The sequence below is a fragment of the Balaenoptera musculus genome, chromosome 5 (genome assembly GCF_009873245.2).
Source record: "Balaenoptera musculus isolate JJ_BM4_2016_0621 chromosome 5, mBalMus1.pri.v3, whole genome shotgun sequence".
NCBI classification, from domain to species: Eukaryota; Metazoa; Chordata; class Mammalia; order Artiodactyla; family Balaenopteridae; genus Balaenoptera; species Balaenoptera musculus.
Genome location: NC_045789.1, coordinates 137455841 through 137478949, shown reverse-complemented (window position 1 = coordinate 137478949; position 23109 = coordinate 137455841). Strand labels below are relative to the sequence as shown.

At 59.3% G+C, this 23109-nt stretch overlaps 1 protein-coding gene across 2 annotated transcripts in view; it reads left to right on the top strand.

The window, feature by feature from the left end:
- The window catches only part of ACOX3 (acyl-CoA oxidase 3, pristanoyl), a 47597-nt gene extending 34611 nt beyond the window's left edge, over window positions 1–12986 (top strand). For both annotated transcript variants that reach the window (XM_036853954.1, XM_036853955.1), the window contains exons 15-18: window positions 5212–5386; window positions 6529–6596; window positions 8907–8993; window positions 12242–12986. In XM_036853954.1, coding sequence (XP_036709849.1) covers window positions 5212–5386; window positions 6529–6596; window positions 8907–8993; window positions 12242–12361 — 450 coding nt within the window. In that variant the 3' untranslated portion in view covers window positions 12362–12986. The remainder of the gene's footprint in view (window positions 1–5211; window positions 5387–6528; window positions 6597–8906; window positions 8994–12241) is intronic.
- The last annotated feature ends 10123 nt before the right edge of the window (window positions 12987–23109 follow it).

The following is a 23109-nucleotide window of genomic DNA, read 5'->3' as shown; positions in this document are numbered from 1 at the left end:
AGAGGTTGTGGGCATCATACCTAAGGTGCCCGACATGTGTGTGGCCCGTCGGCCGGAGCTGTGCTGGTTGGAGGGGGGACCCGGGGCTGTGGGAGCCTGAGGCACACAGTGGAGCCCATCAGCCGCCAGGGTCCCTCCCGACCAGCAGAGTGACGGCTCGGTGACTCCTGTGAGGTCCCACCGGCGCTCTGTCTGCCTTTGCTTCCTTAGTCATCGTGCTTCTCTCCAAGGAGGCTTGGTGAGATTGGCCCAAGGGCAGCTCTGGTTCTCACTCCGGGACAGGGCTGCCTCTCGTGTCTGGAATCCCCAGCACGAAAACAGCCGCTCTAAACACCTCTTTACGCGGGATCTGGTCCTGCTGTGGTCCGTGGGCCCCGTGCATCTACAGTGACGGGTGTCGTTTGGGAAAAACGTAGCCCAGGAAGCTTCTAAAACTGGTGTCACCCCTTCTCCTTGGACACTGGGCGATGGAGCCTCCCCCGGGAGCCTGGGGCCGCGTCTGCCCATCACCTCCGAGGGCCCCGCCCCCTGTGCTGCGAGGGGCGGCTTCACGCCCTTGAGCAGATGCAGCCAAAGCAGAGCAGGCACCCAGGGGCCGCCGGGGCGCGCCTGCCCCAGGGGGGGAGAGGGGCTCACGAGGGTGGGGCTCGGCTGGGAAGGCTCCGACCGAGGGCGGATAAACCAAGACCACACCTGTGTCTTAAATGGACTCAGCAGACGTCAAGGTTGGTGAAACCCTAGTTCAGTCCAGGAACCCGAGAGAGGAGGTGTGAACACGATCCTTCCGCGTGGGCTGGGGCCGCGGCACGCTCGGTCACTCGGACACGGACGGCTGCGGAGCTCCTCCTTTCTCTGCGTCGTAGCCCAAGACCCCGAAGGGATGGAGAACACAGAGGCCGCCCATTCCCACCACATCCACATCCCGCAGAGCTGCCCAGAAGGTCACCACAGGTCTCGTCTGAGCCGTTCTGTGACACCGCCGTGCCCGCCGGCCTGTGCCCGGCACCTGCACACACAGAAAACAGAACCCGCGTGTGTGGCTTGGTCGTTTGAGAAGGAATTCACATTTAGACCTTCGACTGGTAAGGGCACTTCAGTGAGCCTCGTGGCAGAGAACAGGAGGGGCCAGCGTACCCAGCCTGGGTCCAGCCAGGACGGGTGTCCCTGGGGAGAGCCTCAGAGCTGAGGTGCGGCCAGACGGAGCGGCCGTGATGTGGGCTGGAAGGCGGCCGCGGGGCCTGGAGGGGAAGGTGACCCGAGAGGGGGGCTGCATTCTCCAGACCTGGTCTGGATCACGGAGCATTAGGAGTCAGCGCTGGGTCGTCCTGACAGCTGAGAGCGCCTCAGAGCCCTGGGCTGGACGTTCAGGGTCCTGTGGAGATGTGGTCCCTGCCCATATGGTGATCGGAGCAGCAGTAGAGCCTGAGAGGGAAACTTCAGCGAGTGTTTACGTGCCCTCGGCGGGCCGAGCTGCTCAAGCATGACAGGAAACTCAGAGGCTGTGAAAGAAGAGAGAACCGTCAGCTCTGACTACACACACGTTCACCGTTTCTAAACAGCAAAAGGTACTACAAGCGAAGTCAGCAGACAGATTCCAGTCTGGGGAAGCATGGAACGCACGTAACCGACGGTAGGAAAGAGTCCCTACAGACTGAGGGTCAGCCTGGCCCGGAAACCAGCCACTGGCCCGAGGCGGCAGCCACAGCAGTCGCTGACCGTGAACCAGGGCCAGGGATGTGCGGGTCAGAGGACAGTGTCTGACGGACAAGGGCCACTCCATGCGCCGTCAGCCGAGGGTGTGAACTTCTGTGCCCTTTGGGGGAGGTAACTGGCTGCTTTTGTGAAAATATAAAGCGTGTTCACGCTTTGACTCAGCGGGGGGCGGGGGGGGGGAGTTGATAAACTTTTCCTTATCTGCTGCTGCTTGTAAGAATTCCCAAGCATTGAACCCAAGCCAGCTGACCCCTGAGCCCAGCTCTTTCCCCACACTGCACGGCTGATGTCCACACTTGGATAGTTCAGAGTTTGTTTTCTGCCTAAAATATTTATTACTTGTTAAAATGCAGATATACTCAGAAATCAGAGCACACCAGAAACTGATACCTGGATCCGAATCTTTTCCCTGGGGCTGTAGGTTTATTGGGGGCGGGGATTCACGAGAGGGAGGAGCCTGACACTGGGACCCGTGCGGGGAGAGGGGAACGGACCTTCCTGGCCTCACACGTCAGACTGCTGGTCTCTCTCTGGGGCTTTTCATGATGACAGAGCGGCAGAAACATTGAGTATGGAGCGGCTTGTGCCACGGGGGGCAGGACCACCCCTGAGTGTTTCTGTCCCCACCGCGGCCCCAGAGTGGACACCATACAGGACCCTTTGTGGGCACTGGCTCACGTCTGTTAACAGTGCGGTCAGATCTGCTGGCGACAAGGACAGGCTGCCCGGGAGAAGTCAAGGACGGGCACCGTGTGTAAGGATTTGGGAGGGAAGTTGAGGGCACGGGAGCTGGAGTGAGGCCCTCACCCCTATGCATGTTTGGGCGGTGTGATTTTGGGGGACCTGTCCGTGCATTGTGGGGTGCCCAGCAGCACCCCAGGCCTGTACCCACTAAGATGCCAGCAACAGCCCCGAGTCGTGACAACCCAAACTGTCTCCTGACGGTGCCAGATGCCCCAGGGGGCAAACCGGCCCCAGTCAAGGACCCCTGAGTCAGCGGAGCCTCCCGTGTGGAGCGGGGAGCTGATGGGAAGCGGAAGCAGGTCCGTTCTCTGTGGCTCGTGGAATCTCGGCTCTGCCATGTCTCCCTTCAGACACTTCCTGCCTGCCCGTGGCCTGGCGTGGCCGTCACCCTGCACCCGCGTGACCAGCCAGGCCCAGCACATACTGCCCGTGCACTGTGTTCTCCACGGCTATTCATTCAGGTTCTCAGGCAGCAGGTCAGGTGGGCTGGCGAGCGGCCAGGAGAGCCAGCCAGCCGGCCCCTGGCGCCCAGCCCGCGGGGTGGGGAGTAGACGTGAGCCCCACTCCTGAGCCCGCTGCTGCATCGGGCGTCCTGGGCGCGGAGGTCGCGGTGGGGCGGACCCCCAAAGCCCACGTCCCCCAGGCAGCTAGCTGATGGCCTCATCTGAACATTTCCAGAAGCACACGTCGCAGCTTCGTGCGTGTCCGAGCCCTGGGACTGAGACAGAGTAGAATAGCAGCCACCACCACAGAGCAGCTTCTAGGACCCCGAGCAGCTGCTGGACGCGTGAGATGCTGTCCGATGGTCCTGCCGGCAGCGCTCAGAGGCTGCACCCTGACGCTCCCTCTTCTCAGACCAAGAAGCTTGGGCTTGGGGCGGAAACCACTCGTCCACACGTGCACATTTGGAAAAGCCGGGTGGATTTGGAAGCTGGTCCCCTCGACCCTGAAGCACTGCTGCGTCAGTGACTCAAAGCTCAGCGGGGCTCAGGATGCGTTTTTCGGGTGGCGAGGTCAGAGGTGGCGCCGCCTTTCCAGACCTGCACCAGCTGATGCCATAGCTGAAATGGACGTGCGCTGCTTGCACGGGAAAATAAGATGAACGCAATGCGATTTAATACTAGAAAGTCCACGTGGTAGAAAAGGAGAGAGTAAAGTGGAGAGCATGGAGAGTTTGGATTCAGTTCTGAGCCCGGCCTCTGGGATTCGCAAGGGTCCCCACGCAGACCGGAGCCCACAGCGCGTGAGCACGTTTAGGGGTGCTGGTGGTTACTGTAATGACATGCTCTAGTGACATAGTGAAGGGGTGGACATTGGGGCCAGCCTGCCTGGGTTCAACTGTGTCTCCACCTCTTGCCCGTTGCGTGACCTTGTTTCATCCGTGGGGTCCAGGGAGGATCAAGGTGATAAACTGCTGGCTCTTATTAGCTTAGTGCCTGGCCTGGGGTGAGGGTGGGGTACTCCCTGCCCACCTCCGTCGTCAGCTTTGTCAGCTTCCCTCCTGTGAGGTCTCCTCACCCGGCCTCCCCCAACGCTCACCCTCCAAAGCCAAGGGCGCACACACCACGGCGTGTGCGAGAGGGAAGGGGACAAAGCCGCTCTGAAGGCCCCGGGCTGGCCCTCCAGGCAGGACACGGGGACGCAGGATGTGTGCCCTCGCGGCTTCAGAAGCCCAGCGGGGTCTTGGGGTCGGACCAGGCAGACTGGCACGAGGCCGGGGAAGCTTCCTCCCCTTGAATTTTCTCCTGAGGGCGCCTAGTCTCGGGCAGGCCCTGGGAGAGCCTCGGCCTCGGAAGTGACTAAGGGACGACCCAGTGTTTGCTCTGAAAGTCGAGAGCAGGCCTTGAAATCATAGCTCCTGCCCCTTGGTGACTGCGCCCCCTTCCCCCCGCCGCCCCCGGACCGCACTCTGGACCGCGCTCTGTTAATTTTGGCTGATGTTCGGGGGCAAAGTAGGCAGGCACTGAATAAAGGTCTTCACCCTGCCCCATCCCCGGTCACCTCCTTGCTGGATTATTTTTTTAATTACACAAGCAACACATGATCATTATAACAAATCAGGAACGCATCTATAATTGTTCTAATAAAAAAACAGTAAACTGATAAATTAGAGATGGGGAAAGAAAAGCTGACAAGCAAAGCTAATGATTAGCAGCAGATGTTTTGGATATTGGTCACCAGATCCGTGGTGACTTCCTGCTTCCACAAACAAAGCCAGCATCAGAACTCACACGCAAGTAAAACTCGGCTGGGAACGGCTGCACATCTTGGCCCCTGTTCAGCGGTTCCCTTATTCCTGGACGTGATAGGAGAGTGGGAGACAAAGGCTGATCTTTAGAAACTTGCGAGGCAGGGGCGCGGCCACACCCTTGGACGAGCTGACGTCACTTTCAGGTGATTCCCCGGAGTACCCTTGTCTGTGGCCCCGGGTACAAGAGAATTGACCTTGTGCTCTCAGGGAGCCCACCTCCTGGAGACGCCACTGCCCTGCAGTGCCAGGCCACACTGGACAAGCCCGCCGTGCCTGTGTGTTGGCTGTGGGGTCACCCCGCGTCCCAGATGGGACTGAGCTGAGAGAGGTCGCCGGGCCTGCGGTCCAGAGCCGCTGCAGCTGGGCTTGTGTTCCTGCAGGCCTTTCCATGGTGCTTCCCCAGAGGCACTGCCCAGCCCCGTCTGTCCCCTGCTGCACTAGTGCTGCTGGCACGCAGACCTTGGTGTGCGTTCCCTAACGCGGTGCGCTGTGTTCTGTTGAAGGTGTACTGCTGCCGCCCCTTGGCCCTGGCATTCCTGGAGCTCACGGTCGTGCGGAGGTTCCATGAGCACGTGCACCAGCCCCACGTGCCACCCTCGCTGCGGGCTGTGCTTGGGCGGCTCAGTGCTCTCTACGCCCTGTGGTCCCTGAACCAGCACACGGCCCTGCTCTACCGAGGTGAGCCCCCTGCCCAGGAGCTGGGCGCCCTCCGCTTTACCCAGGAGACTCTGCTTTGCCCGTGTGGTGCTCCTTCCGTGCCATTTACTGAGCACTCGTCACATGTTGAGTGAGGAGCAGAGGAGCCCAGAGGCCACAAGAAGACAAGCACAGCAGCAGGGTGGCGCCCACAGGGCTGAGCCCGGGCTGCTGGGGCAGCACCCCCAGGAATGCCCAGACCGGGGATCCGGGAGGGCTTCCTGGAGGCGGTGATGAATGGCCCGATTCCTGGAAGATTGGTGGGAAGGGGGTAAACCTGAGTTTCTCAACCTTTGTTTTCATTATTATCCTCCAAGGAGCCCTTTTAGACGTTTTATCCTAACCACCCCCATGATGTGTTAACACTACAGCTATTCTGTGTACCTGTTCACGTTCTGTGCGTACATCTGGGCTGTGTGAGGAGTAGATTTTTCCCCTCCCCCCTGCCAAGAACCCATGTTTTCCCTCTTGGGGCTGGTGCTGCCCCTGGGAGGTGGTGCCCGAGGGCTCCCGGGTGGAGGGAGCAGCGGGGTGTGGCGCGAGGACCCCACCCACTCTGAGTGAGCGGGCGCCATTCTCTGCGGCAAAAGTCAGACAAAAGCCAGTCCCGTGGCAAAATCAGGGCCGCCTCTTTAGGCCTGTTGGACGGCACGGCACAGCCCGCCGCAGTGTAGGAGGTGAGGCTGAGGAGCTGGGTCTCGTGCCCAGCCCCTGGTGGCTGCAGACGCCCACATGCCCGCAGGTGCAGCTGTGTGCCTGCAGCCCCTGTCGGCCCCCAGCCCAGCCTCCTGCCACCGCCCGCGCTGCGCTCTGCCTGCCGCCCGCCCTGCCCCGCAGGTCTCCCCCCAGCCCCCCGAGGCCGCCCTTCCTGGGCTTTAGCCTCCCCAGCTCCCGGCTCTGACCCCCAGCACAGGCTCAGTGAGCTGGCAGGAAGGGGGACACAGGAACCCAGCCCTGGCCGGTGCCGTTCTGTGAAGGGGTCGCAGCGGGGCTCGGGCAGCAGTAGCGAGGCATTTTCACACAGAATGGGCTATTTTGGAAAGCTGTTTCAGCATGTTTGCAATTTGTGGGTAATTTGGGAGTTAGGGTAGCAGACCCCAGAGTAACCAGCGCTCTGCTTACAGGTGGCTACTTTTCTGGTGAACAAGCAGGTAAAATGGTAGAGAACGCCATCCTGGCCCTGTGTGCCCAGGTGAGTTGAAATCCCCTTATATCCTTATACGATTTCCACATTACATGCAATCACCTGTATGTCAACGTTCACTGACCTTAGCTTCCCACTCGTTTGTGTGCGTGCAGCTGTTAGCGCAGCCAGGAAACTTACAGAGAACGTGCTTATGTCAGAAATTTCAGGGAGCGTCACTTTCAGGGACTGTCAAGGAATCTGTACACGTTCAGCTCGCTCTAATAATATTTTTTACAGCAAAATCGATAATTCTCTCCAGCATTTCAAGTTAGCCTCCAATTTTAGTTCGTTTCATGGTATTTCCCTTTTTTATTGCATCCTTCTACCTTTGTCGCCCAGAAAAGTCAGATGGTCTCAGCCCCACATCACGTTCTGGCGGCACTCTGTCCATTGGAGCTTTCTGCGAGGGTGGACGTGTTCTGGGGTGGCGCTGTCCCATACCATCACCACTGGCCACCTGGGGCTGTTGGTGGTAGAATGGCGGCCAGTGTGACCAAGGATATTTAGTTTTCTTTAATTTTTTTTTAAACATATTTATTTATATTTTATTTATTTATTTTTGGCTGCGTTGGGTCTTCGTTGCTGCGTGCGGGCTTTCTCTAGTTGCGGCGAGCGGGGGCTACTCTTCGTTGCGGAACACGGGCTCTAGGCATGTGGGCTTCAGGAGTTGCGGCACACGGGGTCAGCAGTTGTGGCTCGTGGGCTCTAGAGCGCAGGCTCGGTAGTTGTGGTGCACGGGCTTAGTTGCTCCGTGGCATGTGGGATCTTCCTGGACCAGGGATCGAACCCGTGATCCCTGCATTGGCAGGCGGATTCTTAACCACTGCACCACCAGGGAAATCCAGTTTTCTTTAATTTTAACGAAACAGTCATGTGTGTCGTGGCTGCCGTATCGGGCGGTGCAGTTAGAGGCATTTCTCTACTTTTGATGGTAAGACATGAACCAAAGTCCCCAGCATTTTGCCCAGTGTCTCACACGACGGGCGACAGGCCTCTCCGTTTCTCCCCTTTCAGGGCTTTCAAGTTGATGTAGTTCCAGGTGATGGCTCTGTGGTTGGCATGAAGGCTCTCCCCGGGTGTGTTTCCTAAGCGCCCGTCTCTCCCCACGTGGGCTCTGGGTAAGGGTGTCTCTGTGATCGTGCTGCGTACACAGGCCACGCTTACTTAAACAGGAGGGGGTTTTCCTTCGTGTGTTCCACAGGTGGTGAGTTGCCATTATAAAAAATACAGCCATCGTTTTCCTTGCTCTCAAACGTGACACTTACACCACGGAGCTGGTGGCTGGCGGTCCTGGGCCATAATGCAGCCCGAGCCGCCTGGCAGATCCAGGCTCGTCCTGACTCGGGGAGGCCGGGGTCGGCCGGGTGGAGGGCGCCAGCTCCTTCCCTGGTCCAGCCATTCCCTTGTGCATCGTCTGTGGGTCTGTCCACACCGTCGCAGCAGTGGTGAGCGTGAGACAGAGACCCTGCGGCCCACAAAGCCGGGCTCTTTCCTGTGGGCCCCTTACATTAAACGTTGGCCGACCCCGGTCGAGACCAGGACCCTGCTCTGCTGACGTTTCCCCCTGCAGTGGGGCAGGCTCGTCTCCCCTCACCCACCGTGGTGCCGAGGGTGTGCGGGGGCCGTGGAGCAGCATGTGAACCACAAAGCGGGCTGCGTTTCCTCTGTTCTTGTGACTCTTTGCTCAACAGTTGCTGTAATACATTGTTCAAGTCGCCTCCGTTCCAGCGTTCTCTTCAGTTCAGCCACGGCATTTCATAGTTATTTTAAGAAAATTATTTTTTGCATTTCAAGAAAATTCTTGGGAGTCTTCTCATATAAATTCCACTTGTCATATTGAAGAATAATTTGTATAATGGGACGGGAGGGTAATAAAACTACTGGGAACCGAAGAGCGTTGGAATGATGGCTTTTCCAGGTGCTCATAAATGCTTTTTCTCTTACATTTTTTTCCGGACATATTTTCCTCTGTTGGAACAGTAATTGCCCAGATGAGTCAGGGTTCAGAGACAAACCTCTGAAGACAGTTGCCAATTAACGAGCTACAGAATCGTCAGTTTTACGAGCGGTCCGTACCTTGTTGAAAAAAAATAAAACACTGGAAGTCTTGAGTGGCTAGCAACATGGTGAAAATATTCAGACACACAGTCAGGGAACCTAAAATCCAGGCCAATGAAAAGATAATGCTTTAGTAATCGAGCCGCATGCGCCTGCCTGCTGGAGTTGCCGTTGCTAGTGGGTTGTAGGCTCTGTTGCTCGGTGGTCACCATGGAGACGCCGGGAGTTGCCAAGTGTACGGACTTTGTTTTCCCACAGCTGAAAGATGACGCTGCTGCCCTGGTGGATGTGATCGCCCCTCCTGACTTCATCCTGGACTCACCGATTGGCAGAGCTGACGGCGAGGTAAAGGGCAGCCTGCTCCCGTGGCGCTTGGGGGCACTGCACTCGGGACCCCAAGCCGGGGGCTCTCTGGGGCCTGATGGTGGTCGTTGCAGAGCCTGAGATGATGGCGTGGCTCGGGAGCCTCTGGTCACACGTGGGCAGCAGGGAGGGAGTGGCTGGGAGAAGTGGGGGTGGTCGTGGGCGGGTTAGCCGTCCCCCCAGCCTGCCCTCCTCCGAGAAAGGGGATGGCACTGCCGCCCCCTTGGGCCGTGATGCCGAGGTCAGCCCGAGCCTGTGCGAAGCTCGGGGCCCTGCAGCTGTCTCGCTCTCTTCACGCTCTCCTGGGAGCCTCTCCACTCCCGGGTCTTCTGACCGTCTCACGGCTCTAGCTCGTAACCCCTCACCCTTCTCCCTGTGCTTCCCCGGCAGCCCGCACGTGGCTCCCAAGCTCCTCTCCCCCCTCCTCCCCACGCTCCGCAGTGATGGCTTAGAAAGCGGACCTTGTCAGACCGCTGCTCTGATGGAGCCCTGCGTCTGCACACGCCCCACCCCTGAAGTGGCACCCAGATCCCTTCCTGCGTCCCCAGCCCACGCGGCCTGACCTCTGCCCGCTTCTCCAAGGTCATTTCACACCGCGCCCCTCCCACCCTCTGGACTGAAGTCTCACTGTCCTCCTGTTTCTCCGTCGTACTGGGCTCATTCCCACCCCAGGGCCTTTGCACCTGTGTTCCTGTTGCCGGAGCACTTCCGTTCATTCTACGCGGAATGCCGCCTCTTCAGAGAGGTCTTCTCCGGCCTCCAGCTGAAGGGCCACCCCCAAGAGTGCCCCCACTTTGTCCTGCTGTGGGACCCTCACAGTGCCCACAGGTATCCCTACCTGACCTCCTCCACCACGTGGAGATGCCCGTGCTGGACGACACCCACGGGTCTGCTCCATGCCGCCCACTACCTGTGGGTGGTTGTCCCTGTGTTTCCATGGAGACGTGGCATTTCAGAGTGTTGAAGTCCCGTGCTGGGGTTCCAGGGCTGTCGTGTTCTTTCTGCCGAGACTTCTGCTGACCCAGGAGACTGAACGTAGGGTGCTAGGAACCCTCCGTCTGTCCCCAGGGGACACTGCAATCAGTCTTGGGGGGCTGGCGCCTGGACCTCTGACCAGCCCAAGCCACACCTGGGATTGGGACAGGAGTACCAGGCACTGGGGTGGGCAGTTCGGACGAGTCCCCCATCGAATTCAGGACGGTGAGGACTGTGCATCTGTGGAGGGCCTGCTGTCCTCTGGCTGCACAGCTGGGCGGGGCATCCCCGCTCACCGTGTGTGTTACCACGTCCACTTCGCCAGGGAGAAACCCAGCCTCCGGAGGGGCCGGGCGGGTTGTAGCGGAGCCAGGATTGGGGCCGAGAGGGACCGTCTGGAGGGAAGGCAGGAGAGGGTGAACCTCGCTCTTGGCCAGGGCCCCAGCGGGAGCACGAGGAGGACGTGCTCACAAGGCCACAGGAGAGGGGCCGGCCTCTGCGACACGGGGCTCCCAACAGCAGGCAGCACACACGGGAGCATTAGCCCCGAACAGGTGGCGCCCGGCGGCCCTGACTCACGGGCGGGTGGCGGAGGAGTAGGGGAGGGCCGTCCCATCCCGTCCTGTCCTGTCCCGAGACGGGGGCCCCGGGTTCCACGCTGACACCAGAGCCAGCCCGAGGCTTCACCCAACAGGGTGCCTTACACAGCAGTAAGGGCTGAGGTTTGAACTAGGTGCTCCTAGGTAAGAAATTCATTTTATTTTTAATGTCAGGCATTACTTTTTATAAATTTATTTATTTGCTTATTTTTGGCTGCGTTGGGTCTCCGTTGCTGCACGCGGGCTTTCTCTAGTTGCGGTGAGCGGGGGCTACTCTTCGTTGTGGTGCACGGGCTTCTCATTGCGGTGGCTTCTCTTGTTGCGGAGCACAGGCCCTAGGTGCGCGGGCTTCAGTAGTTGTGGTGTGCGGGCTTCAGAAGTTGTGGCACACGGGCTGTAGAGCGCAGGCTCAGTAGTTGTGGAGCACGGGCTCAGTAGTTGTGGCTCGCAGGCTCTAGAGCGCAGGCTCAGTTGTGGCACGTGGGCTTCAGTAGTTGTGGCACGTGGGCTTCAGTAGTTGTGGCACGCGGGCTCAGTAGTTGTGGCTCACAGGCTCTAGAGCGCAGGCTCAGTTGTAGCACACGGGCTTCAGTAGTTGTGGTGCGTGGGCTCAGTAGTTGTGGCTTGCAGGCTCTAGAGCATGGGCTCAGTAGTTTTGACACACAGGCTTCAGTAGTTGTGGTGCACAGGCTCAGTAGTTGCGGCACACGGACTCTAGAGTGCAGGCTCAGTAGTTGTGGCGCACGGGCTTAGTTGCTCCGTGGCGTGTGGGATCTTCCCGGACCAGGGCTCGAACCCACGTCCTCTGCATTGGCAGGCCGATTCCTAACCACTGCGCCACCAGGCAAGTCCCAGAAATTCATTTTAGATGAACAAGCACAGCTGTAGGAGATTGAGATCATCAGTAAGTGAAGCATAATGCTCCAGGCCTCGGATTGATGACCTGTGGAGACAAAGCCTGTCTCTGTGTCTCCCTGGGAGCCAAGAATAGCAGAACCTGGGCGGAATTGCTGAGTGTGTTTAGCAGGTGCAGGGGAGGGTGGCTTCTTAAAAGTAACATTTGTCAACATCAGCCAGATACAAAACCGGCCCCTTCCCTGTCTCCACGGACCTCAGCCTGGACGCTGGCCGTGCTGGGAGCAGGGAGGTGTCAGGCAGTTGCCTACCACGCTCGGGACCTTCCTCTAAGATAACAACTGAGAGCGGTTCCGCCTGGGGGGCCCTGAGGCGACGGCCAGCTGGCCCAGTCGGCACAGTCTGACGGGGCAGGCAGAGAGGGGGCAGTGCGTGCCCAGGCCCTGTGGCCCAGGGAACAAGCCGTCATCCTGCTGCTTGGCTGCACCGCCGCCGGCCAGCCAGCAGCCACGTGGGTGCGAGAGAAACGTCGACTTGCAGAATCCACCTTCCACGAGAATTTCCAAAGCAAAGGGCAAGCAGGATGTCTTCATCATTAAGTGCACATTATGGTCCTTTATAGTTGCATTTTCACAATCGTTCTCTACTGACAAAGACTGGTTTACGTAAATTAAAGTTAAATCATCTTAAAATGTTTCCATGAAGTGACAGGAGAGAACTTCCTGGGTTTTCACAGTTGCATTGGCACACTCAAAATCTTTCTTATTACATACATGTGTGTTCTGTATGTATTTTTTGCAGCTCTATAAAAACCTCTGGAGCGCTGTGCTTCAGGAAAGCAAGGTGCTAGAGAGGGCATCGTGGTGGTCGGAATTCTCTGCCAACAAGCCCGTCATAGGAAGTTTGAAATCAAAGCTGTAGTCGCACTGGCCAACTATGATGAAGCCGTGAAGACATGGACCTCGAGTTCAAGTTCCGGAGCCCCCAGAGGTGGCTGCCGCTCTCCGAACCCACAGCTCTGCCCTTGCCCGGCTGCTCGTCCTGTCGAGCCCAAGGCGGGACTCGCTCATCCTGGCCTGCCCCCCACCCCGAGTCCCAGCAGGATGGGTAAAGCCTGAAGGGCAGGGCTGATTTGGGTCCATCCTGATTTGCTGGGTGAAAAGAAAACCTGTAAGATCATTTCTTCCTGATGGACTGAGCACTTTTTGATAATTAGAGCTTTGTACGTTCTATTTTCATATGCTAATTATGAAACTGGCCGCTGGTAATTCGCGTTAGGCAATATTCTGCCTTCATCTGAGATTTCTTACAAGGCTCTGCTTCAGTAAGCCCTATACGATGCCAGTCTGATTCTTTGTTCACTCTGGTTTGACTTTCTCATGTAATTAAATTATAACCTTACTAATTTGCACCATGGACCACCCGAATGACATAGTTGAAGATTTTGAAGGAAAAGAAAATCAGTTTTATTACTTTGTTGTGTGGAACTGGAAGCTTCCATCAAAGAAATGTTTCCAAAGGAAAAAAAAATGCATAATGATTTGAACGTCTGGTCATCCTTAAGTTCTGACCTCCTAGTTGTGTACTTTGTCACTTTGTTACGTGAATTGGGTTGTTCCTACAGGCAATGGAACAACCATTGCTGCCTGGCTCCGCTGGGGGGGCGTTTGCTCCACGGTCCTGAGCGCCCTGATGGGGTGGTGGGGGGAGACAGATGGAAGAGGTTGATGGGCGTCTCCACCAGTCACTCGAGTGTCCCAGGTCAGGACGATGGCTGGTGGGTGGGTTCTTACTCGACACCCTGTCTCCGTTCCCCCCCCCCCCGCCTCTGGGGCAGGGGAGGGGCCGTCCTGTGGCCGTACGAAGTGGCTGAGATGGAGGATGGAGGCTGGCCAGGTGCAGCCCCCCCACCTCCTGCGTGTGCCCGGGACCGGCTCTGCCCTCGGCCTCCAGCCCTCTTGCCTGGGCAGAGGGTCTTGTCTGAGGACCAGGGACCAGTGGGGCCACAGGAGCAGCTTCACATGGCTCCAGGCCGGCCCTTCTCTGCAAATACTGGGCTGCACAGAAGCCTGCCCTCCGGGGGAGCCCTGGTCACGTGGTCTTTGTCTGTGAGTGCCCTCAACACGTGGCTGTCGAGGGCCAGGGGCCCCATGGACGATCTGCTCTGTCCCAGGGCTGACCACGTGGCATCCCAACCCCGGCTCCCTCCGTCCTTCCTTGGCGTGTCCCCCTTCCCTGACCGCCCAACGGCCTCTGTGTGGACACGGATGTGATGTTGGCAGCGGACTCCCTTCCCACCTGGTATCTGAGCCAGGGGGGCCTGTCCCTTGCCCTGCTGAGCTGTCACTCGTGTGCCAGAAGGAATTACGTGACATGCTGCCTTTACCACATGAGTAGCCCAATTCCCTGGACAGCACAGCACTGACTGGCTTGTAGTCAGTCTTCCCATTGGTCTGGAAGCTCTTTGAGGTCAGGGACCAGGTCTGAATCACCCGTTTCCAGTTCCCAGCTCGAGGCCACACACGGGAAGTGCTTGGCAAGTGCTGGAGGAAGGCGTGGATGGGTGGATGGGTGGATGGGTGGATGAGTGGGTGGATGGATGAACGAATGAGTGAATGAGTTGCATGAAAAAACGAATGAATGAGTGAAGAAATGAATGAATGAATGAATGAGTGAAAGAATGATTTGGGTGGATTTAGATGCTGCTTCAGGAAGAAGGACCATTTTGGCCCCAGTGCCCAGCGATGGCAGGTACAGCTGTGGTCCCAGTCACTCCATCAAGTGGGGCTGCTCGCCTTGTGTGAGATTCGGGCCTTCTTGTCTCCACCCTGGGCTTGTGCTATTGCTTTGAGCCCATGCTGACCCCCGCCCACCTTTCCAGCTCCAGTACTGGCTGCAGCTCCTGGTCAGCCCCATTCCAAGGCAGTAGCCAGGGGTCTCTACCCTGGGTGGGGCTGCCTCCCCTCTGGATCCCTGGGACCAGGGATGGTCTCCTAGCTCTGCCCCTCACAGGGTGCCAGCAATGAGGTGCTCCGTGGAGGGATAGGTGAGCAGAGGGGTGGACACGTCCTTCACACTGAAGACCAATGGCATCCCGTCTACAGCAGGCAGGATGTGTGAACCGCCGTGGAAATAATGCTGGAGTACAGTGTGACCAGACGGAGCCCACCAGCCAGGGAAAAATCCATTTTTCATCTTGCAATATCATTGCAGTTGAAATTCTTTAAAAATCATCACAAGGAAAAAAAAGCCAAAGCCACTGCTCCCCTCCAGCCCTATTAAATGAACAAATGCTATTTCCAGAGCTACTCACTTGCCCGTCTCAGTAACCAAGCGTTTTTTTAAGGAGTGTACTTCTACTCCTATGTAGAAAATCATGTATCAAATGACAGAACGCTGGATAAAGGCTTTGTGAACACGAACTCGACTTGGCCAGGGAAGCAGCAGTGGTCATGCTCAGGCTTGGTCATTCAGCGAGCGGATGCTGACCTTCCACGAGAACTTACAGGAAGGGAAAAGCAGAAGGAGGTCCAGGTGGGAAGAGCAAGCCCAGGGAAGGAGCATGCTTCGCACCTTCTGAATTAGGGGAGCTCAGCAGGGAGGACCTGGAGTCCGGGGGTTTCCCTTGTGACCACAGTGCTACTGCACCTTGGATTTGATGTCCTTCTTCCCCACAGTAATGACCACACAAGATGTTATGGCTGAATTGTGTCCCCCAAATCCATATGCCAAAGTCCTATCCCCAGCACCTCAGAATGTGACTGTACTTGAAGATGGGCCTTTAAAGAGGTGATTAAGGTAAAATGAGGTCATACACATGGGTCCTGATCCAGTTAAGACTGGTATCCTTATGAGAAGCAGGGATCAGCACACAGACACACACAGGGGGGTAACCGCGTGAGGACCCAGGGAGAAGACGGCCATCCACAAGCCAAGGAGAGAGGCCTCAGAAGAAATTAGCCCTGCCCACGCCTTGATCTTGGACTTCCAGCCTCCAGGGCTGTGAGGAAATCAGTTTCGGTGGTTCGGAAGCCCAAGCAAGGAAACGCACAGGACCCATTCCCGTATGATCTCTGTGAGCCCGGCCAGGGGCCAGATGATTCCACCTGTTGCAGCGGGTGGCTTGGTGGCTGGTCCAGGGCTCCTCTGACAGCGGGCACTCTGCACCCAGAGTGGGCAGATTTCAACCTGTGTTTCTGCTGCCCAGAGGGAAAAGGCTAAGGGGACAGGAACTACGTGTGTTTCCGGGGAAATCGTGGGCACGTGGGCGCTGGCTGGCGTGGGACATTGAAAGGGAAGCCAGGAGGAGACGTGTGCAGGGCTGGCCTGGGGACCGGTGTCCAGGTGGCACCTCACAGCCGGCATTCCCCTGCCTGCCTTTCTCTTCCACCAGCCCCGGGGGTGGTGGCCACAGCGAGGAAGTGGGCTCTCGGGTCAGGCAGCCCACACGCAGGGGCTGGGATGCAGACTCAGGTTCCCCGGCTCCAGAGCGCACTGGCCTGCCACTGGGGAGAAACTGCAGGCCGTGTACATCTGATGCCAGAGGTAGGGATCATCCCCATTTTCCAGGTGAGGACACTGCTGCTCGAGAGCTCAAGTGACCAGCCTGCAGTCCCAAGTGCTTCCACCGTCCCTCGGGGAGGGGCTCCCGGGCTGGGGGCTGCAGCCCCTCCAGGGCTAACTTTGTGAGTCCAAAGGTGGCAGCAGAACCGTCGTGTGCTAAGAAGAGTGTGGAAGAGGAAACCGGCTGCCTTGCGTTCTGTCCAGGTGGTCTGCGGTGAAATCGTCCTTCCAGAAGGTTCCTTCGTCCATAGCAGGGGCCTCAGGACCAGTGTGCTGGTTCTGTCTGGAGCGCTGGGTGGGCGGGTGTTCAGAGTCACGCTAGTGACCGTGTTAGGAGTGGAAAGCAGAGGGGTTTGGGATGATTGATCCTCCCCAGGATGGCGAGGAACCACGGGCATCCGGCCGGTCCCCAGGGTGTGCTCGCAGCCTGAGGTCGGGAGAGCCGCACGTGAGGAGCCCAGGTCTGGGGCCAGGCAAACATCCTCCCGGAGAGGGTGGGCATTTCCAGGAAGAAGCCCTGCTCCCAGGGATGCCCTCGGGGAGGCGGGAGGCCTGGGGGCCTGGTGGCACCTCTGCAGGACCCTCACCTCTCTGTCTGCAGCCACTATGACGGTGACAGCTCTGCTGACAGTGCCTGCCCCACCCCTGCCTGGCTGGCCCGCAGGCGCCAGAGGCAGCAGAGACAACACCGCTCAGAAAGCGGTGACACCGGCCCAGCCAGGGGGACACAAGAGCCCTTTGTGGGGACGGGAGGGAAGAAGGTGCGGGCATCCTGCCCAGCTGCTGGCCTCAGACGGTGTCTGGTCTGTGTTTGCACGACGTCTTCCTACAGCCAGGCTGGAGAAGCACCCCCGCAGTCCGGTCACCAGAGAGAGGTTTCCTTTCCTTGCTCTGCTCCAGGACCACAGTGGTTTCAACAAATCTCAGCCTTAGACCAGGTCCCACGCTTCCCTGAAGCAACCTTGAAAACTCCAGGGTGATGGGCTCCGAGAGGCATGAGCGGGACTGGGGCAGCCAACAGCCATAGGCACCTCACCTGCCAGCCCCCACCTCCACCTCCATCCAGGCCCTCGCCATCATCCACCCAGCCCCCGCCCCCACCTCCATCCAGCTCCACCCCGCCCCCACCTCCATCCAGCCCCTCCCCCACCTCCATCCAGCCCCTCCCCAACATCCACCCAGCCCCGCCCCTTGCACCACCAAGCATTTATTTAACAAACACCCACTAAGCGTTTGCTGTGTGCTGGTCTCTGAGCAGGTGAGGAAGTGGAGGTGCTCCGTGGTCACCGTGCTTGGAACTGCCCAGCAGGGGGCTGGCCGCTGTAGTGCTCTTTGCTGCGGCTCCGCATCTCCGCTGACTGGCTCTTGGGTGCTGTGGGGACAAAGTCTGGGGCGCAGAGTGTGCACCCAAGCAGTGGGCGTGGAGGAGATGCAGCACATCTGCCACCGGCACGGTCGCCTGGCACTTCCAAATCTAGCAGAGCCACACACAGCCCTTGACCCAGGGCGGCCAGGGGAGGCTGCTCCTCCGTGCCCGGCTCCCCTCGGCTGTGCCGCGCACTCCTGCACTGCGGCATCCGCTCTCCAGCCCCGGCGGTCTCTGCACGGCCTGACCCGGGGCCCGCGGCCTGTCCAGGGCGGCTGAGCCATCCCAGATGCGGGACCCTGTCCGTCCCTTATCACCGAGCCCTGGGCACTGTGCGGGGCCGCCCTGTGAGGTCACGGCTGTCCAGCTAATCGGCCCGACCGTGGGTCAGGTCCAACCCTGGGAGCCGGGCAGGGGCACCTGCAACAGGGGGGCTTCTAAGACAGCCCAGGCCCCCAGGGCGAGCGTCTTGGGAAGAGAGGCCCCCTGGTAAACTCTGACAACTCCTTCGTCGAATTCCCAGCCTCCTGCCAGGCAGGACATTAACCACTCAGGTGCCACCGAGCTCCGGTCCAGAGATGAGCTGCAGCAGTCGGTCTGCCACCTGGCACGCCGAGGCTGTGCCAGACCCCCGAGCTAAGTGACCGCTTGAACCCCCCACTCCCCCAGATTTCAGTAGGTATGCTCGGCAAGGTCACGAGACTCACCCCAGGTCACGTGCCAAGGCCTGCTGCCTTGGGTCCCCTACTCAGCAGCCTGGGCAGACCTGCCGGGTGCTCAGCCCAAAGCCAGCGTCAGGACGGGGTGGGCAGGGCCGGGCAGCCTGGGTCTCCCTCCCTCCTAGAGCCAGAAGGATGGAGGATGGTGGTGAGTGGGCAGGCGTGCCTCCACCCCGGGAGCCTGCAGAGGCAGACAGAGGGCCCCACGCAGCAGGACAGGGACCTGAAGGGAGCGCCATTGCCCTGCAGGGCTGGCACCATGGGGCCTCTTAAAGCAATTTTTAAAAATTTAACTGAGCCACCATGACCGTGCGTCCACTCACGCCAGATGTCCGGGCGAACCCGCCCTGCCTCCCTTCTCACTGCAGCCGCTCATGGTTCTTGCCCAGTGTCCCTCTGTCCCAGCCTCACACCTCCACTCCCCACGGCATCTCTGTTCAGACCTCGCCCCGCCCCCCCCCCAGCCCTACTCCCGTCTCCCCAGGGCTCCCCCTGCCCTCAAGCCAACGCCCCTTCCAGCCCCTCCGCAGACTGTTTGCACGAGCTGCTCCCCCTGCCTGGAACACCCTTCCCGCTGCCTCTGGACAGCTCCCGCTTACCCTGGACCCTCGCGAAAGCCACTCTCGGGGACCCTCCTCTGTGCTCCCAGCGCTCCGCCGTGCCGGGCACAAGCTAGGGGCTCTGTCAACAGCAGCGGAGTTTCAGAAGCTCTGGCAGTGAAGGAAGCCGATGGAATTTCACAACTTGCTACCTTTGTGCAAACTTCCCACCGCGGCAGAGTCCATGAATATAGCCCAGCAGAAACCACGGCATCGTAACAGAAATCTTAGCCTAAATGGATCAATAGTAAGCCTTGGGCACGAAGAGGCACACAGACACGTGGGGCTGCGGCCCCCTTCCTGAGTCTCGTGTGCCTTTCACCAGACTTGGGGCTGGTTCGCGGACCCACGTGTGCATGATTTACAGCCGTCATCTCCTCTCTGAGGCTGGGCCTGACAGGCCTGCTTTCCCAGCCTCCCTTGCAGCTGGGGATGCCATGTGTTTCGGGCTGACTTCTGTCCCCAAATCCGTATGTTGAAGCCCCAGCCCCAGTACCTCAGAGTGATTGCATTTGGAGTTAGGGCCTTTAAAGAGGCAATTAAGGGAAAATGAGGTCCTGAGGGTGGGCCTGAGTCCAGTATGACTGGTGTCCTTGTCAGAAGAGATCAGGACACAGACAGGGACAGAGGGATGAGCCTGTGCAGACACAGGGAGAAGGTGGCCGTCTGCAAGCCAGGGAGAGAGGCCTCAGAAGGAACAACCCTGCCCACACCTTGATCTCGGACTTCCAGCCTCCAGGACTGTGAGGAAATAAACTTCAGTCTGGTTCTGTGTTACGGGGGCCCCGGGAAACCAGCACACCGTGCCTGGTGGGTCTGGGTGGTGAGGTGTAATCAGAAGTTTGGGGGTGGGGTTTCTGGGGGACGTTTTAAGAGAGGGATAGACTCTGGGAAGCCCCTCTGCCTAGCCCACCTGCCTGCCTGTCAGCGTCGGGGAAGCATGTGGCTCCGGGTCGAGGAGAGCGGGTCCCCGGGAGTGCTCATCTCCCCCCCTCCCCGGGGCGTCTCCTAGTCCCTCCCCCACCCCACCCCACCCCTGCCTCTGGGTCGGGCCCCCTGGAGGCCCCCACAGCTCCTGGCCCAGCAGAGGGTCGGGGGCAAGAGGGGGGCCCTGGTGCTGGAGCAGCACCCCTGGCCTGGGCGGACCTCACCTCCCCTCCGCACCCCAGCTTCCCCGTCTACCAAAGGAGCGAGTGTGAACTCAAAGCTCTACCCTGAGCCTTCCAGCTGACATCATCTCTCTCTGTTAAGGGTACTTACTTACTCACTTACGTACTTACTTACGTACGTACTTACGTACTTACTTACTTACTTACTTTACTTACTTACTTACTTATTTATTTATTTATGGCTGTGTTGGGTCTTTGTTTCTGTGCGAGGGCTTTCTCTAGTTGTGGCAAGCGGGGGCCACTCTTCATCGCGGTGCACGGGCCTCTCACCATCGTGGCCTCTCTTGTTGCGGAGCACAGGCTCCAGATGCGCAGGCTCAGTAGTTGTGGCTCACGGGCCCAGTTGCTCCGTGGCATGTGGGATCCTCCCAGACCAGGGCTCGAACCCGCGTCCCCTGCATTAGCAGGCAGATTCTCAACCACTGCGCCACCGGGGAAGCCCAAGGGTTCTTTTTAAAATCAGAAAAACAATATAAACACATCATATAAAATTCTCAGCTCAAGGAAGAGAATCACCCACAGCCTGAGCCACACGCCTCCAAACAGCAAATCCTTCATCGTGGGGAGCTCTACCCCGCACCTTCACCTGCAGTGGGTTTTCTGGACGTCATTACACTCCTGGGCTCACGTGGTTTTTCTTGTTTCCTCTGTTAATATTCGATTCTAAGTATTCTCCATGGCACCGTACAGCGCTCACACCCATCTTTTCAAGTGGCTGCATGATATTCCATCAAGCGAGCAGGGCCACGGCTGCTGTAGCCATTTCCCTGTGGTTGGATGTGAAGGCTGTTTTCTGACTCCCGCTATGACAAATGGCCCAGCGAGGGGTGGACAAGGTCATGTGCGTGTCCTCCCCTGTGTATTTGGGATTATACGGTGCCCTCCCAGAGTGGGACTTCTGGGTCGAGGTCCATGCACATTTTTGATGTTTACCGGCTCGTATAAGTTTGCTTTTCACACTTGTTAAACCCCAATTTGTCAAGTCAACAGTGAGGCTTGGGGATGCGGCTGTCAGCTTACCCCCCAGGGCAGGCACTGCTACTGCAGGACATTTAAATTTAGTAGGTGGGCCAGGACTAGAGGGAGGCAGGGTGGACGTGGAGAGCGCTGGGCAGGCCGGGAGCCCCGGGGTCCCATCTCACCCACCCCAATGGCTATGGTCAGCTAACGCCTCTGCTCCCCAGGTCCCGCCCCAGGGAAGGGCACAGCTGTGGGAGCCCCAGCCAGACACCCTGGAGTCACCGCTGGCCCCTAGCGACCTGGTCCTGACAAGGCCCCGGGGTGCCCCCTCCGTCAGAAGCCCCTCCTCTCCGTGCCCACCCGTGAACCTCTCTGAGCCAGCGCCCATCGCCTGGGCCTGATGGCGAGGTCTCCCCGTGCTCCCCGCCCCTGGGGGCCAGCGGGGAGCTCCTTGGACGGCATTCAGGGCCCTTCATGCAGCCTCCACGCCCCCCGCCCCCCACCTGCTCCCCTTCTTCCCCTGCAGCCCAGCACCAGTCACCTCAGGCCACTCACCAAGCCCTTGGCCAGCCTTGGCTTGGACCCTCTCTGAGACCTTCCCCTGCCTCCGCCCCCACGGCCACCACAGCCCCTCCCTCTCCGCTTCACCTCAGAGGCACGTGGGGACCCTCCTTCCCGCACTGGTCGTGGGACGGCAGAGGTGGAGGGTGAGGGAGGTGGGGACTCCATCCCCAGCCTCTCCGGCGGCAGTGACGTCAGAGCCCAGCCTGCAATCCCAGGCTCGGACTTCCGGGCCCGTGCCTCTTCTCGTCCCTTTTCTAGCCTGGACCCAGATACCCGGAGGGGAGAGAACTTGTGTGTTGACATCAGGGGTCCCGACCCCTGCTCCCGGGATCAGGCAAGCGACACAAACTGCTGGTGCCTCAGTTTCCACACCTGTAGAATGGGGCGGCCCGCCTACATGGCAGGGCTCCTGTGAGGGTTTGAGGAGATAGTGGGCCGGGCTCTCATGAGACGTCTAGCAGGTGGTGACCACCTGCTGCTGTGCAGGGTCACGGCGGGGAGGATGGTGCCGTCTGGGGCTCTGGGGGCATGGAGGGCAGCCCCAGGCCCGGCAGGTGCTCAGGGTGGAGCCCCGGCTAGGGCGGCCGCGCACGGGCCCTGGGCTCAGCCCGGCCTGGCGAGCTGGGCTCCGGAGAGCACGCTGAGCAGCTGGTCTGGGCTCCGCCCAGAGGGAGGCCCTCCTCTGAGAAAGCTGAAGGGAGGTCGATGTCGTGCCGGCCTGAGCCCGAGGCCTGAGGGGGCAGGGCTGGCATCCTGCTGGACGGGGGAGCCCAGTGCCCAGGCCTGTGGGAGGGGGTGGCTCTGGGGCCTGGCCCTGAGTGTATAAGCCGGGCCCGTGGCATCGGAAGTTTCTCCAAAACGGCCATTCTCTCCTGGCCTTGCAGCTGTTTTTCCTTAAAAAGAAAAACACAAACCCAAACCAGAACAACCAAGTGGGGTTTCAGCGGCACGTTTGCCAGGCCGCTGGCGGACACGTGAGCAAAGCCAACAGCTGTGCTGGAGAAAGTCCACCTGACAGGGCCCTGCACCCACCCCTAGAGCTGCAACTGCGGTATGGCGGGCCCAGCGCTGTCCTCCCACAATCCCGCCAGGTCCCTGGGAGGACAGAGAGGCAGCTGGGGCCTCCTGCTCAGAGCTTTTGTACAGGCTGTTCCCTCTGCCTCCAACACCATTCCCTTCGTTGTCCTCCCAGCAGCTCCTCTTCCCAGACCGACCCTCACCCTGCCTCCCCGTCTCTGTGCCCCAGGTGGCCTGCCTGCGTTCCAGAGACGGCTCTCTTGCGGAAGCCGTGCTTTCTCGCGGAAACATACTCTCGCGGAAGGCGTGCTCTCGCGCGGAAGGCGTGCTCTCTCGCGGAAACGTGCTCTCGCGCGGAAACGTGCTCTCGCGCGGAAGACGAGCTCTCTCGCGGAAGACGTGCTCTCGCGCGGAAGGCGTGCTCTCTCGCGGAAACGTGCTCTCGCGCGGAAACGTGCTCTCGCGCGGAAGACGAGCTCTCTCGCGGAAGTCGTGCTCTCGCGCGGAAGGCGTGCTCTCGCGCGGAAACGTGCTCTCGCGCGGAAGTCGGCTTTGTGGTTCCCCTCCAGGTTCCTCTAGCCTCGCATATAAATGACAGAGTCCTTTTAATACTTGCGGGACGGAGTCCTACCGCATTGGGTGCCTGCTGACTCCTGAGGCACAAAGCTGAGTGGCCAGGGCCGGGCCTCTGCAGATGCTCCTTCAAAGCTGC